At 41.5% G+C, this 15,781-nt stretch overlaps 1 protein-coding gene across 1 annotated transcript; it reads left to right on the top strand.

The window, feature by feature from the left end:
- The first annotated feature begins 523 nt into the window (after window positions 1-523).
- Window positions 524-14,359, top strand: LOC126827545 (succinate-semialdehyde dehydrogenase, mitochondrial). The gene is made up of 12 exons (XM_050557005.2): window positions 524-558; window positions 2,719-2,890; window positions 3,683-3,804; window positions 5,537-5,620; window positions 6,207-6,377; window positions 7,326-7,442; window positions 8,401-8,544; window positions 8,800-8,943; window positions 9,651-9,809; window positions 10,516-10,685; window positions 12,810-12,868; window positions 13,880-14,359. The coding sequence occupies exons 2-12, from the start codon at window positions 2,776-2,778 to the stop codon at window positions 14,083-14,085; spliced, it is 1,491 nt and encodes a 496-aa protein (XP_050412962.1). The 5' UTR covers window positions 524-558; window positions 2,719-2,775; the 3' UTR covers window positions 14,086-14,359.
- The last annotated feature ends 1,422 nt before the right edge of the window (window positions 14,360-15,781 follow it).

Raw genomic sequence — 15,781 nt, 5'->3', positions numbered from 1 at the left:
CCACTGATAAGGGGGGGGGGGGTACCAAGCAGGAATCAAACACGGGATCGCCAGGTTACCGAGCCAAGGTATTATCCACTAATCTGAGTCACCGTGCCCCCCCCCCCCCATTAAAAATAAATAAATGAAATGGGGTTTAACGTCCTATTGTTCTGCTCCAAACTGGGCTAATGAAGACGGGCATACGCCATACAGTGTGCTATGAGGGAAATTTTGCCCGGGCAGCGGCACTATCGCCTACTCTTATATCGAATTCCAACTGCCAGGGGATATTTTACGTGCATTCCAATATATACACGGAACCTCGGTTTTTCGTTTCATCCGAAGGACTGGACTGCTGTCCTTGCCAGGCCCTTAGTCCTGCATCACTGACAAGGGGAAAATCTGGATGAACTTTCTCGGCCAATACAGGGATCTACTCCTGTACCTTTAAGATAACCAAGTGATAGAGACACCGATGGCTATTGTACTATAAGATATCGAAATATAGGTCAGCGAATATTATCTTTTCATTTATCATTGCATATAACATAGGACAGCTGAACAACACGCGAACAGGTAAGTTGTTTGTAAGCTCTATATATTTACCTTTATATAGCAAATAATGTTGTATTTAACAACGTGACGATTGACCATGTCCGTGGCCGTTTCCATAATTTCATCTTCTGAAATTCACGACCATAATCACTGACATTATTGACCGTAAACTCTATCTAGCCCACTGTCCTCATTATCCCAGTCGGTACAGAAGAGTAAGACGTTACATCTCCCATTCCCATTTAATGTATATGTCGCCTGCATCAAGTAATGTTCTTACAACCCCTCCCCCCTCCCCAAAGCACTTGTTATTTTTCTGGGAAGATCAGGAGGTTTATAATCTTTTCGATGTAACTGATTGTGATAATTTAACCAGTACGATAGCAATGTCAGCTAGATTAGATTAGATACGTGAAGAATTAGGCGTGCTTTATTAGTGGTTATATCATTGTGGTTATATTCTAGTCCATGGTTTTAAAATACGGATGTGACGTCATCCTTTGATGCTGGTGTGCCGTTATTTCAAATAATTGTACTTATCGAGCTTAAGACATTGCGTAATATATTAAAACAACATCTCGGGACTGACGGCCTTCGTGTTGTTTCAATATATTACTTATGTCTCGCTTGACCTTTAAACCACACATATTGATAGCAGTTAATCAATGAACGATATTAGTGACACAGTAAAATAGTGTGGTACATTATTTGAATCAACTGGCGGGGTTTCGATATCCCGGTTGTACGTGATAAGGAGTAGGGTCGCCTGTCCATCCTCGTGGGTTTTCTCCGGGTCCTCCGGTTTCCTCACACTGCTAAAGACCCCTAGCGCAAAAGCGAATTATTGAAATAAAACTGATTCATGTGTTAGAGAATTCTAAGAGCAACTTCACGTTTAACACTACCCGGTCACTGACCCGAACTGACGATCAGAACTGTCATTACGAACATAAATCGATTTTAAAAACATACCCTGGTGTGTGCAAATATTATAAATAAATAAAAAATGAAGAATTCTTTTTATACTAATTTAAATGTTTAATCACCTGGATAAACACGACTAATGAATAAACAATGCAATATTTTTATAACAATAGTATAGTTTATATATTATCCCAGCTGTTTAATGCCTGGTTAAACACGACTAAACAGCGTAGAAAGAACACAGTCATGCTGATGAATTAATATAGAGAAAAACAATAGAAAACTGCATGCCATTGCTCGGTCATCTATACAGGACGTCAGTTGAAATTGGCCTACAAATTTAGATGGAGAGAGAGAGAGAGAAATGGGGTTTAACGTCCATTCGACACAAACTGGGTCATTTTCAATAATTCGCTTCGGGGTCTTTAGCAGTGGGAGGAAAACCCCCCAGGTTGGACAGGCGACCCTACTCCTTGTCACGTACAACCGGGGAATCGAAACCACAACACGCATGCGCAAAACATTCAGCCATCCAACCCCCGAATTTGGATGGAGTCGCTTCTTAGTACAATACTTTAACCTAGCGACTTGCTTGTATAGAAGAGTGGGGGGGGGGGTATTGGACGCGTGCGCATTGTACCAGAAGGTCCTTCATTGAGTCAACTGACGTGGTTTCGATTCCCCGCTTGTACGTGGCAATGAGTAGCGTCTAACCTCGTGGATGATTTACTCCGGGTTCTCCGGTCTCCTCCCACTGCTAAAGACCACGACGCGCAAGCGAATTATTGAAATAAAATTGAACCATATGTTAGTCCCGAAATGAACTAGTGTGTGGCAAGTGGACGCTACCCCCCTCTCTCTCTCTTTCTCTCTCTATCTCTCTCTCTCTCTCTCTGACGATGGCTTATTACCAACATTGTGTACCCTGTTTCTCCTGACTCCGCATATGAATTAATCAATCTTATTAAAACACAGATCCTATTTCGTTTCGTTTTTTATTGTTCAAAATTTCTTTTTACTTGTCTTTACTATGCTGAGATCTGGAATGTTCGACGTCACAGGGTCAAACGTCGCCCGTACAAAACCTGACGCGACCTTCCAGTACAACCGGTCAGTTCTTCATATAGTGCAGACCATCGAAAGTATAAAAAAACGAAACGAAATATAGATCTGTATTTTAATCCAATTGGTGAATTAATGACATAATAAAAATAGGATTGAATAATTTTGATGTAGCATTTATAATCTTTTTTTCAGACGTTCATTTATCTTCATTTGCATTATTAGTCCCACGATAACTCTGACAACGTGATCATGGAGAATATACCCCAGGCAGCACCAGGCGTAAGGAGTGCCGATTCGTTTCGTCAAGAAAGGGCTTTCGTCAATGGTGAATGGATTTCGGCGAAATCAGGCGCCACGTATCAAGGTAATTAATGGGAGATTTCATTCATTCATTCATTCATTCATTCATTGGTGTGGTTGTTTTTTTTATTCATGAATTTATGAAAGGGTATCGCTGCCAATATTAAATGTTCTGCGACAATGTCGTTTCCATTGATTATATGTAAAAAGAACAATGTACAAAGTCATAATACCGATAATGATAAAGTCAAAATACCTCTATGGCAAGAGTTAAAGGTAAAACGTCAAATGTTAAGTGTTAAATGACAAATGTTTTGTGGGAAAATGCTTTTTTGACGTGTCTACATTTTACATTTCTCTCATTACATTTTACATTTGCGCCCTGCCACATCCCATTTGTCCCTCGCGCTTTCTACATAGCATCTTTCGCACAGCATCAACTTTCATATGCAAATGTAGGATATCACGTGACTTATTAACATATACGGAAACCCGGCACTCTCTCGCTTGCACCACCTCTTTGCATATAGCGTTAATAGCATACCGAATTGTAATAACATTCAAATAAATAAGCATGAGGTGGGAGGGAGGGCGATCATCATTATCAGATGCAATTAATTGAAATGTCTGCACACACGAAGAGTTCATGATATAGTCAACAAGTTTCGTGAATTGTAATATTTAAAAAGAATAAAAATGAAACGAAATGAAATAAAATGTTGTTTACCGTCCTGCTTTTTTTCACCGACAGGGCTTATGAACACGGACAAAGTATATAACATCAATCGGTTACGTTTTAGACGATTACAGAGGTTTGGTAGAATTCTCAACGTTACTTCATTTCTTTTAATTACAGTTATCAACCCATCGAACCAGGCTGTACTTGGTGTTGTTCCAGATATGAATGAAGAAGACACCAACGCTGCTATAGAAGTCGCTTATAAAACATTTCAAACATGGCGAAATGTCACACCAAAGGTTGGTGTTCCGATTTTATTTATTTAATCACAACTTGTATTTATTGCTTTAGGGGCGTTTCCAGTCGGATCAAAAATTGACTTGACTAATCAGGAGGTTCCGGGTTCGATCCCGTTATTGGCTGAGAGGAGATATCGGGTTCGATCCCTTTATTGGCTGAGAGGAGCTCCGGGTTCGATTCCGTTGTTGGCTGACAGAACGTCTCGAGTTCGATCCCGTAGTTGGCTGTGAGGAGGTCCCGGGTTCGATCCCGTAGTTGGCTGGGAGGAGGTCCCGGGTTCGATCCCGTAGTTGGCTGGGAGGAGGTCCCGGGTTCGATCCCGTTGTTGGCTGGGAGGAGGTCCCGGGTTCGATCCCGTAGTTGGCTGGGAGGAGGTCCCGGGTTCGATCCCGTTGTTGGCTGGGGGGAGGTCCCGGGTTCGATCCCGTAGTTGGCTGGGAGGAGGTCCCGGGTTCGATCCCGTAGTTGGCTGGGAGGAGGTCCCGGGTTCGATCCCGTAGTTGGCTGGGAGGAGGTCCCGGGTTCGATCCCGTAGTTGGCTGGGAGGAGGTCCCGGGTTCGATCCCGTTGTTGGCTGGGGGGGGGGGAGGTCCCGGGTTCGATCCCGTTGTTGGCTGGGAGGGGGTCCCGGGTTCGATCCCGTAGTTGGCTGGGAGGAGGTCCCGGGTTCGATCCCGTTGTTGGCTGGGGGGGAGGTCCCGGGTTCGATCCCGTTATTGGCTGAGAGGAAGTATCGGGTTCGATTCCGTTATTGGCTGAGAAAAGGTCCCGGGTTCGATCCCTTTACTGGCTGAGAGGAGGTCCCGGGTTCGATCCCTTTATTGGCTGAAAGGAGATATCGAGTTCGATTCCGTTATTGACTGAGAGGAGGTCCCGGGTTCGATTCCGTTATTGGCTGAAAGGAAGTATCGAGTTCGATACCGTTATTGGCTGAGAGGAGGTCCCGGGTTCGATTCCGTTATTGGCTGAAAGGAAGTATCGAGTTCGATACCGTTATTGGCTGAGAGGAGGTCCCGGGTTCGATTCCGTTATTGGCTGAAAGGAAGTATCGAGTTCGATACCGTTATTGGCTGAGAGGAGGTCCCAGGTTCGATTCCGTTATTGGCTGAAAGGAAGTATCGAGTTCGATACCGTTATTGGCTGAGAGGAGGTCCCGGGTTCGATACCGTTATTGGCTGAAAGGAGGTCCCGGGTTCGATTCCGTTGTTGGCTGACAGAACGTCTCGAGTTCGATTCCGTTATTGGCTGAGAGGAGGTTCCGGGTTCGATCCCGTTATTGGCTGAGAAAGTTTATCGAGATTTTATTGCCCGGTTTCCATTTGATAGTGATGCAGTGCATGGTCTGGAAACGCTTCTAGTTTTCCGGACTGGAAAAACGAAACCAGAACCCGATTTCACAAAATATTCTCAGACTTAACTTAAGAATTTACTCAAAATTTTTTTGCCTTATTTAACTTAATTATAGCCTTTTATAAAACTTTTGTTATTTTAATGTATCAATAAGAAACTATTTGCAAAGTTGTATGTTTCTGGATCAAATATATTTCTGATAAACATACGTTTGAGAATGCTTTGTGAAACAGGGGCGAGATCCCATGCATATCAGTCCCAGTAAATACAAGATCTATTGGCATTTAAAAATCAAATTGAACCCGACACACTGCATTAGACCGGATATTGACGTAACTAAGTCGTCACACCCCATTTCATTTTGTATATTGTTCTATACAGGAAAGAAGTACGATATTAAAACGATGGTTTGAACTCACGGTATTACATAAAGAAGAACTGGCAAAACTCATCACCGCAGAAATGGTAAGTCATGCTTTAGTAATCTCGATTATAATATCATAAGTTAGAATGTAGCATTTAACATTTTAGTTCAGTGAGTAACACGTTGGCTCGGTACCCTGGCGGTCCCGAGTTCGATAGTGGTGTTGACCGAGAAAGTTACCAATCCCCCCCCCCCCCCTGTCAATATAGTCGTTCGGATGGGACGAAAAACCAGGCCCCGTTTATACATTTGCTTTCACGTAAAAGAACAATTGGCAGTCGGAGTAAAACCCCATTTCATGCATGAAGCCCATTTTCTAATTGATGCAGGACGGAGGGCCTGGCAAGGACAGCTGTCTAGTCCTTCGGATGAGACGAAAAATCGCGGTCCCGTGTATACATTGGAATGCACGTAAAAGATCCCTTGGCAGTTGGAATTCGATATAAGAGTAGACGCTAGTGCCGCTGCCCGGGCAAAATTTCCCTAATAGCACACTGTATGGCGTATGCTCGTCTTCATTAGCCCAGGTTAGGAGCAGAACAGTAGGAGGTTAAACCCCATTTCATTTCATTTTCCATTTTCTAATTTTAAACTTTTTTTAAAATGATTATGTGATTTATTCCCCAGGGCAAGCCCATGGCGGATAGTTTAGGTGAGATTGGTTTTGGTGGATCTTTCATAGAATGGTATGCAGAGGAGACGAAGCGAATATATGGTGACGTCATCAACGGAAGTAACCCTCAGCGACGTCTGTTGGTATTAAAACAGCCAATTGGTGTAGCTGCAATGATAACGCCGGTATGATTAGTAATCTTAACTTTACCTCGACTATGTTAGTCGACTTTGGTGTATCATGGAAGTCTTGTTGTCATTAACAATTTGCTAAGTTCATTAATTGCAAAGCTCCTAAAAATCAGTCTCGGGACTAAAATTTGTATAAAAGGACTATAAAGTAAATATCAAGGGAAAATAAAGTAAATATCAAAGGAATATAAAGTAAAAAATAAAGTAAAACTCAATGGACTTAAAGTAAAAAAAAAGCAAATATCAAAGACATATAAAGTAAAAATAATGTAAATATCAAAGGAATATAAAGTAAAAAATAAATTAAAACTCAAAGGAATATAAAATAGAAATAAAGTAAATATCAAAGGAATATAAAAAAATAAAATAAAGTAAATATCAAAGGAATATAAAAAAATAAAATAAAGTAAATATCAAAGGAATATAAAGTAGAAATAAAGTAAATATCAAAGGAATATAAAGTAAAAATAAAGTTAATATCAAAGGAATATAAAGTAAAAATAAAGTAAAACTCAAAGGACTATAAACTAAAAAATAAAGTAAATACCAAAGGAATATAAAGTAAAAATAAAGTAAAACTCAAAGGACTATAAAGTAAAAATAAAATAAATACCAAAAGAATATAAAGTAAAAATAAAGTAAAACTCAAAGGACTATAAAGTAAAAAATAAAGTAAAATTCAAAGGAATATAAAGTAAAAATAAAGTAAAACTCAAAGGAATATATAGAAAAAAATAAAGTAAATATCAAAGGAATATAAAGTAAAAATAAAGTAAATATCAAAGGAATAATAATATAAAGTAAAAAATAAAGCAAATATCAAAGGAATATAAAGTAAAAAATAAAGTAAATATCAAAGGAATATAAAGTTAATATTACAGACATTGGCGGTTACTTCATTACGATTAAAACTCTCTAAGTCTAAGAATTATATTTTTCTAGTGGAATTTCCCGAATGCCATGATAACCAGGAAGGCTTGTGCTGCCATTGCTGCTGGATGTACGGTTGTTATTAAACCAGCGGAAGATACACCATACTCAGCTCTAGCACTTTGTCAGGTTTGTGTTTAAAATACTTGTAACATGACTTTAGTGCTGACCACTCTTCTCTAGTTCTTTGTCAGGTATGTGTTTTACGTGTAGTAATGTTAACAGGACGTTATTCCCATGTCACGATGTATATATTTAGTATTTGTCACTCTTCTCTAGCGCTTTGTCAGGCGTGTGGACAATCTGTACTACTCAGATCTAGCTCTAAGTCATGTTTGTATATGTTTTATAATCCCCACTCAGCTCTAGTTCTATGCAGTGCCTGATTTGCCTCATCCTCGGTATCCCCAGTGGTCCCATTCCGTTCTATTCCACTATACCCTCGATTAATCCATGGGGTATCCACGCATTCAAATTCTCTGTCCATGATCGTAACATGATTCTACGAGCCAATCAAAGGAATTTAATATAAAAGTCGTTATGCTATCAAGCGTATTAATTTGAATGAAGGAACTCATGGTTTAGTGGAACGGAATGGCATCACTGGGGATACAGAGGAGGGGTATGCCTGTAGACGAGGGCTTCAAGAACTAGGGGGACTCCGACCAAGATGCATAATATTTTTGAAACTGCCATCAGCCCTTTTTTTTACACACGCTGTAATCTTAAACACCCGTTATCATCCTGGACTTTGTTCGATTGTGTTAAACACACTTTTATAGCTATCTAGTCATGGCGATGGTGGATTGGGGGAGGCCCCATATTAGAATGAGTCGACTCAAAGCCTGACCTTCACGCCACCATGCGGCCATCCTTATATGAATGAGGGTACCACAATCGGTGGGGAAAATAACTGACCAGGCCAGTATACCTACGTATGCCGTGTAAACCGCCGTGCCCGTATACCAAATACCGTATACCCGTATGTAATAGCAGCCTAAAGATCTTAATCCGGCCATGATGTGCTGGATTGCGACTAGAAATAGTTGTGCTACCCTATCTTAAACATACTTATTAATGTTTGTAGTTAGCAGCCGAAGCTGGACTGCCCCCTGGTGTGCTAAATGTGGTGACGTCATCAAGAGGAAACGCCCCTGCCGTGGGTCAAGCTATGTGTGAAAGTCCATTGGTTACAAAAATGTCCTTTACAGGGTCAACAGCTACTGGTAAGGTTAGTAATAAAGTTATATTAATTCTAGGAATCGAATATCACAGATGACCAACATTTACTGGTAAGCTTTTTCCGGGTCCTCCGGTTTCCTCCCACTGCTAAAGAACCCTACGCGCAAGAAAATTAATGAAATAAAACTGACCGATATATGGGATTAAATGGCCCCCTGGTAGGGGTTATATTGCGTTAAATGGCGTCCCTGGTATACCAGCGTTGCCTATAAATTAATCCACCTTTGTATTTCATATTAATCAGATAATTCTAAGACAATGTGCAGGAACGGTAAAGAAAACATCGATGGAACTAGGAGGTAATGCACCGTATATTGTATTTGATAATGCTGATCTAGAGAAGGCGGTTAAAGGAACGATCGGCAGTAAATTCAGGTGTTCAGGACAGGTAAGTTCAATAAATTCCTATTCAGCCGAGGTTGGTTTTTTAGAAAAGCTGCCTGCTCTACAAAATCGAGTTTTGCGGCAAAAAGCTTCACAGTACGTGCTGTTAAATTCTAAATATTTAAAGTCGTTCAGTTTTAGAGTTTTGGTGATCCCATCATCGTAAATGACTTCAAACTGTGTAGCCAATCATTGTAAAGTATATAACGTCTGTGTAGCCAATCATTGTAAAGTATCTACCTTCTGTGCAGCCAATCATTGTAAAGTATCTACCGTCTATGTAGCCAATCATTGTAAAGTATCTACCGTCTGTGTAGCCAATCACTGTAAAGTATCTACCGTCTGTGTAGCCAATCATTGTAAAGTATCTACCGTCTGTGCAGCGAATTATTGTAAAGTGTATGACGTTATACTGTATATCTAGCATAAAAGAAGGTGGTTGGGATAGCCTACTGGTCTAGAGTGCCGCGCTTCGACCTCTGGCTTGCGGCTGTGGTTTCGATCCCTGGTGTGAGCGTATGTGGCTTGGAGATAGGGGCGCCTTCTCAACCTCGTGGGTTTACCGCTGGTGCGCCAGTTTCCTCCCACAGGAAAGACCCCTGCTATATCACCTTGGGTGGAAGCGGACGTTAAACACTAACAACAATAGTATAAACGAATTCCCGTAGTAGACAATGGTTGATTTTAAGCTATTTTAAAATCTATTTTTAGACCTGTGTATGTGCTAACCGAATATTAGTACAAGAGACTATTTACGAAGAGTATGTGAAGAAACTGGCGGAAGTGATTAAACAAGAGTTAAAAGTCGGAGATGGATTCGAACCCGGTGTTAATCTAGGCCCTCTGATCAACAAGAAAGCTGTGGATAAGGTATGCCGGCTATTATGGGAATATCAAACCTCGTGGCTTTTCTCCGGGTCCTCTGGTCTCGTCCCACTGCTAAAGACCTCTATGCGCAAGCGAATTGAACCATATGTTAAACTTCACAAGGTTCTGTCATTAAGTCAAGCGGCGTGGTTTCGACTACCCGCTTGTACGTAACAAGAGGTCGGATCGTCTGTCCAACCTCGTCAATTTTTCTCTGGGGCCTGCCAATTAGGATAGAGATCTATTCTCGAAGTAGATGGATCTCTGTTGGTACAATGACAAAACTGCTACCGAACAATATAGGCCTACTCTGACAATCGCCCCCGCCTCCATGTTCGCTAAAATTGGTTAATAATATGTTCGCCAAGAAACTCCCAGCTTTTTACCCTATTGTTATTGTTCATCGGGTTTTTCCGGCATGGTCTCCCCTTGTCAGTGGTGCGGGACGGGGGGGCCTGACAAGGACAGCTGTCTAATCGTTGGGTTGTCACTAAAAACCGAGGTCCCGTGTATACATTGGCGTAGGCCTACACGTAAAAGATCCCTTGGCAGTTGGAATTCGATATAAGAGTAGGCCGTAGTGCCGCTGCCCGGCAAAATCTCCCTCATAGCACACTGTATGGCGTATGTTCGTCTTCATTAGCCCAGTATAGGAGCAGAACAGTAGTCGTTAAACCCCATTTCATTTCATTTTCTATTCTTTTTACAGGTGAACTCCATTGTTGATGACGCCGTTGCTAAAGGCGCGCGTGTTGTGCTTGGTGGAACGAGAAATGAAAAGGGAGATAACTTCGTTAATCCGACATTATTAGCGGATGTCAAGTTAGATATGCGATGTGGTCAGGAGGAAATCTTCGGTCCTGTGGCACCAATTTTCAAGTAAATTTAAATCAGTTTTTTGTATCTGTTGTTTATTTCCCCCGTTGAGGTTTCTCCATATCTTTTAGCCAACAGACAACCCACTTCCAATATATAGAATGCAGCTAAACGCAAACGTGACTTATTGAGTGATGTGATGGTATAGTAATCAGGACGTCGCGAGGTCGCTGAGAGAGTGGCAATCCGTTGTGTCTCTTTTTAGTCATGCGGGACGGAGCCCCTCACAAGGAGCGAGAGAGAGAGAGAAATGGGGTTTAACGTTGAGAGATGCTCAAGGAGTGGGCCCATTGGTCTAGCCCTTTAGTCAGGTAGCGTATTGTGTGATTATATATTTACATCGTACATGTATATACGAGAGAGAGAGAGAGAGAGAGAGAGAGAGAGAGAGACGGGGTTTAACGTCCACTCGACACAAACTAGGTCATTTCGGGACTAACATATGGTTTTAATTTTATTTCAATAATTCGTTTGCGCGTAGGGGTCTTTAGCAGTGGGAGGAAACCGGAGGACCGGGAGAAAACCCACGAGGTTGGACAGGCGATCCTACTTCTTGTCACGTACAACCGGGGATTCGAAACCACGCCAGTTGACTCACTGATAGCGCGTACGTGCTAACTATTCGGCCATCCACCCCACCCCACCCCACCCCGCCTCACAAGGAAAAACATCTAGTCGTTCGACGGGACGAAACTGAAGTCACGTATATATCATTGGATGTACGTTAAGGAATAACTGACAGTTAAAAATCCTTTCAGCACATAGAGAACTAACTACTTCAAGAATAGATCTCTGACCTGAATGGCCGCCATATCCAACAATTAGTATATTGTTTTTGTAATGCGGTCCTACTCCTGTTCACATCTGTTATACACAAAAAGACTAATTAAACCTTTTTAATTTTATTAAATAAAAGCAAAATATATACGTCTCAAATTTCTCGAAATATACTTAGTGTTTCGAATAAAATGTCGGTCATTTAGTTTAGTGTCTGTTCTCAAGTGGAGCTAATTATAGACAGACAGCGTAAGTTTAGTATGTTAAAACTCGAAATAAAAGTAGGAAGAGACGGGCATTAAAGGGACAATATCACTCTTGCTGGCTTGACAGCTCCAGAAAATAAATAATAGCCTTATTCTAAGTATTAGATGTTTAAGTGTCCTACCTTTTGTGTAAATTATCCATTACATTCTATTTTACTTGTTCAGAGGGCTCGAAATTATATTTTTAAATCCAAATCACATTTGAAAAGGTTTACGTTAGGCTTTTCAAATCATTTAGTAGAATTTTTTCCAATTTTTTTAAATTAGGTGTGTTAAGATGCAATTTTTATCATCAATTAATTGGAATATTGTAAAATAGTACAATTTGTTGACTAGAATAAAGATTGGGACATATTATTCAGTTACAACAAGAATAGTATTGAGGCTTTAAAGATTAGTTGGAATCAAAATAAAAGTAGACTGTAGGGCATCTGTTCTGGAAATATTTCTATTATAGCACACTACCACTCGTAACAATAGTATTACCCCTAGAACGGGATAATGATGTAGGTCATAATTTTACCGAATGGTAAAACAAACCGTCTTACCGCCTTAATATGTCGATTTATCTCAATATTATTATCCCCCTCTAGGCGGTAATAATATTGGATCAGGTGACACTACATGCGCGTAGCCCGATTGGTGCAAAAATAAGACGTTACCTCCCCACCCTACCCATCTTTTCATTTCATTTCATGTCACCTTGAAGCGATCCTTAATGAGAGTTTCCGTGGTTTATATTAGTCCATGTTCTCTTTTCTACCAAGGTGTCCTTTGCGATATGGTCCTTCAGTTGCTAGATATAAGCAAACATCAAGTCAGATTAATGTCTAGGGATTTTCAAGCCAAGTTTTTATTTGTCCGGGGTAGCGTTCCTTTGCATGCATTGGTAGTGGACGTGAGCGGTCCCATTTGGAATTCCAAGAAGATTGGACAAAATAACCAAATTCGGCGTATGGAACGGATCTAACATGTAGGAGGGTTTGTAGGAAATTAGGGCATGGACCGCCAGTTTTGTCGAAAAAAGTCTTCTTCTATTTGATTTTCATTTCTGGTTGTTCTTTAGTTTTAATTATTATTCTAGGTTTAAAACGGAAGACGAGGCTGTTGCTATTGCCAATGCTACCACATCAGGTCTAGCAGGTTAGTATCGTCCCATAACATGGTCGAAGCTTAGTTCCCTTATTCAAGGGATGGGCATATCGATGCATTGAAAGAACCTCGCGTATGGTCCCCTATGACACGATCGCAGGTATTGGAGTTGAAATGAAACGGGGTTTAAAGTCCTACTGTTCTGCTCCGAACTGAGCTAATGAAGACGGGCACTACGGCCTACTCCTATATCGAATTCCAACTGTCAAGGGATCTTTTACGTGCACCCCAATGTGTACACGGGACCTCGTCTCATCCGAACAACTAGACAGCTGTCCTTATCAGACCCTCCGTGCTGCACTACTGACAATGGGAAACCACGGCAGAATATCCCGATGAACTTTCTCGGCCAATGCAGAGATCGAACTTCGACCGCCAGGCTAGCGAGCCAGCGTCTTACCCACTTAACCTCCGTGCCCCCCCCCCCCGATTTTTGGAATCTAGTTGCCATTAGCTTATGTTTTACAATTGCCGGTTTTGCTGACAGCTGATCCTGATGAACAAGAGCCGAATTAAGTGATGAGTCTTAGGGGCTGTATGGGACTTCGGTATCTGTTGCCTAGGGTCCTACAAATCGTAACCCCGGAGAAAGCAGTACAGCGGTGTAATTAAGGGGTGTCTAACCAACAGAAGTCGCGACTGTGACACTTGAGGTTCCAAACAATGTCTTACACCGTCGCCATCATTGCTATGAGAAAGTGTGTGTGAGAGAGAGAGAGAGAGAGTTTAACGCCCACTCGACACAAGCTAGGTCATTTCGGGACCAACATATGATTAAATTTTGTTACAATAATACGTTTGCGCGTCGGGGACTTTGGCAGTGGGGGAAACTGGGGGACCCAAGGAAAGCCCACGAGGCTCGACAGGCGATCCTACCCTTGTCACGTACAAGCGGTGAATGGAAACCTCGTCATTTGACTCAGTGACAGACAATATAATCTAAAGCCCCCACCCCCCTCCCCCGCCAGAAAGTAAATTAGTTATTTTTATATGTTATTTCAGGTTATTTCTTCTCTCGAGATATCGGGCAAATATGGCGAGTAGCTGAACGATTAGATTACGGTATGGTCGGTGTTAATGAAGGAGTTATATCGTGTGTCGAGGCACCGTTTGGAGGGTTTAAGGAATCGGGTCTAGGGAAGGAGGGAAGTAGGTATGGCATTGAAGAATACCTGGAAATGAAGTACGTCTGTATGGGAGTAGCGTAAATAGAATTAAGGCGGGGCAATGGACTCGGTGGGTGGGGTTAGGGGGTCATATGGGAGGGGCTGCAAATGATTGATAGATGAAGGAATTCCTGCTTTAACAGAATCAAAGACGAACACATACATGCAATAATTGGAGTATCTGGCAATGAATTAAAATGTATCCTGATTCAACAATTTGAATTTTCATGTTGCGAGTGTGCTTCCGTAACTATTGGTCTGCTTGGTCATATTTTATGTTTTGTATCTATAAATCAAATAAAAACTTTGAATCAACCGTATCGTGTTTTTATATAGAAGTGTTATCGGGTGTTACAGAAGTACTCAGCACACCCTGTTTGTGTACCGGGGGGGGGGGAGTTGGATGACCGAATGGTTAGCACGGACGCACTGTATCATAAGGTATGTCATTGAGTCAACTGGCGTGGTTTCGATTCCTCGGTTGTACGTGACAAGGAGTAGGGTCGCCTGTCCAACCTCGTGGGTTTTTCTCCGGGTCCTCCTTTTTCCTCTCACTGCTAAAGACCCCATGCGCAAGTGAATTATTGAAATAAAATTGAACCATGTGTCAGTTTTCTATTATTTTTTTTATAGAAATAAAAGACAATATTTTTAGTTTTTATATTTTATAAGTCCATGTATAAATTTGTAATGTCGGTGTCCATATATTTGTACTTGTTTATTTAAAACTGAAAACGAGCTTCTACTGGATAATGGTCGCTAACACCATAAGCCTGCAATAGAAAACAAAACAATCCCTTTATCCTATTTCACATTGTTATTGCGGCAGAGGTTGGGGTTGTGATTTTTATATATTATGCTTACTTTTTTTTCTACGGTAATGTGTGAGCACTATGACTAGGCAGAAACAGGACCGGGGAGTGTGTGGGGATTCCAGTATCTGCGGCATTCAATGCTTCGTGTTTCGTTTAATAAATCGGCAAGACCGGATTGACCAGAGAGAGGGAGAGAAATGGGGTTTAACGTCTACTCGACAGAAACTAGGTCATTTCGGGACTAACATATGGTTTATTATTTTATTTCAATAATTTCCTTGCGTGTAGGGGTCTTTAGCAGTGGAAAAAAACCGGAGGACCCGGAGAAAACCCGCGAGGTTGGACAGGATTGACCAATAGGCATAGTATGTCGTTGGCCTAGAACCCAAGGGTATCTTGGGCCAACTGAAACTATTTTTTTTTCACACAGCGTGCCTGTTATAACCTTGTTTCAAGTGTCCGCCGGGTATTTCATTGGTTGGTATTAGGCCTAGGGTGCACAAGTAAGTAAAACCGGTCTTGATGATCAAAGCGTACGTTTTTATGTGTAACTACTAAGTTCATCGGAATATTTTTCGCGTGGTCATGCCCCCACCTATTCCCTTGTTAGTAATGCAGGACGATGGAGCCTGGCAAGGGACAACGTATAGTCGTCTGGGTGGGACGAAAAACCTAGGCTCCATGTACACATTGGTAGGCACGTGAAAGATCCCTTGGCAGTTCGAATTCGATATAAGAGTAGGCTGCATGGCCGCTTTCTGGGCTAAATTCCCCTCATAGCGCATTGTATGGCATATGCCCGTCTTCATTAGCTTGTGCCAATTGTGTTTTTTAAACTTTCCCTTTAATTGACAGCGCTGATGTATTAAGTTGAGGTTGTCACCCATATTCATCGCGTTATTATATATTTGTTACCCGGTCTT

This window comes from Patella vulgata, chromosome 7 (assembly GCF_932274485.2).
Source record: "Patella vulgata chromosome 7, xgPatVulg1.2, whole genome shotgun sequence".
NCBI classification, from domain to species: domain Eukaryota; kingdom Metazoa; phylum Mollusca; class Gastropoda; family Patellidae; genus Patella; species Patella vulgata.
This window is presented reverse-complemented; position numbering and strand designations above follow the sequence as displayed.

Excerpts from the sequence above, each read along its gene's own strand:
- LOC126827545 (XM_050557005.2), top strand. The coding sequence starts at position 2,776 with ATGGAGAATATACCCCAGGCAGCACCAGGCGTAAGGAGTGCCGATTCG. Across the intron at positions 7,443-8,400 it reads CAGCTCTAGCACTTTGTCAG|TTAGCAGCCGAAGCTGGACT; the intron begins GTTTGTGTTTAA and ends TAATGTTTGTAG. Across the intron at positions 10,686-12,809 it reads CCTGTGGCACCAATTTTCAA|GTTTAAAACGGAAGACGAGG; the intron begins GTAAATTTAAAT and ends TTATTATTCTAG.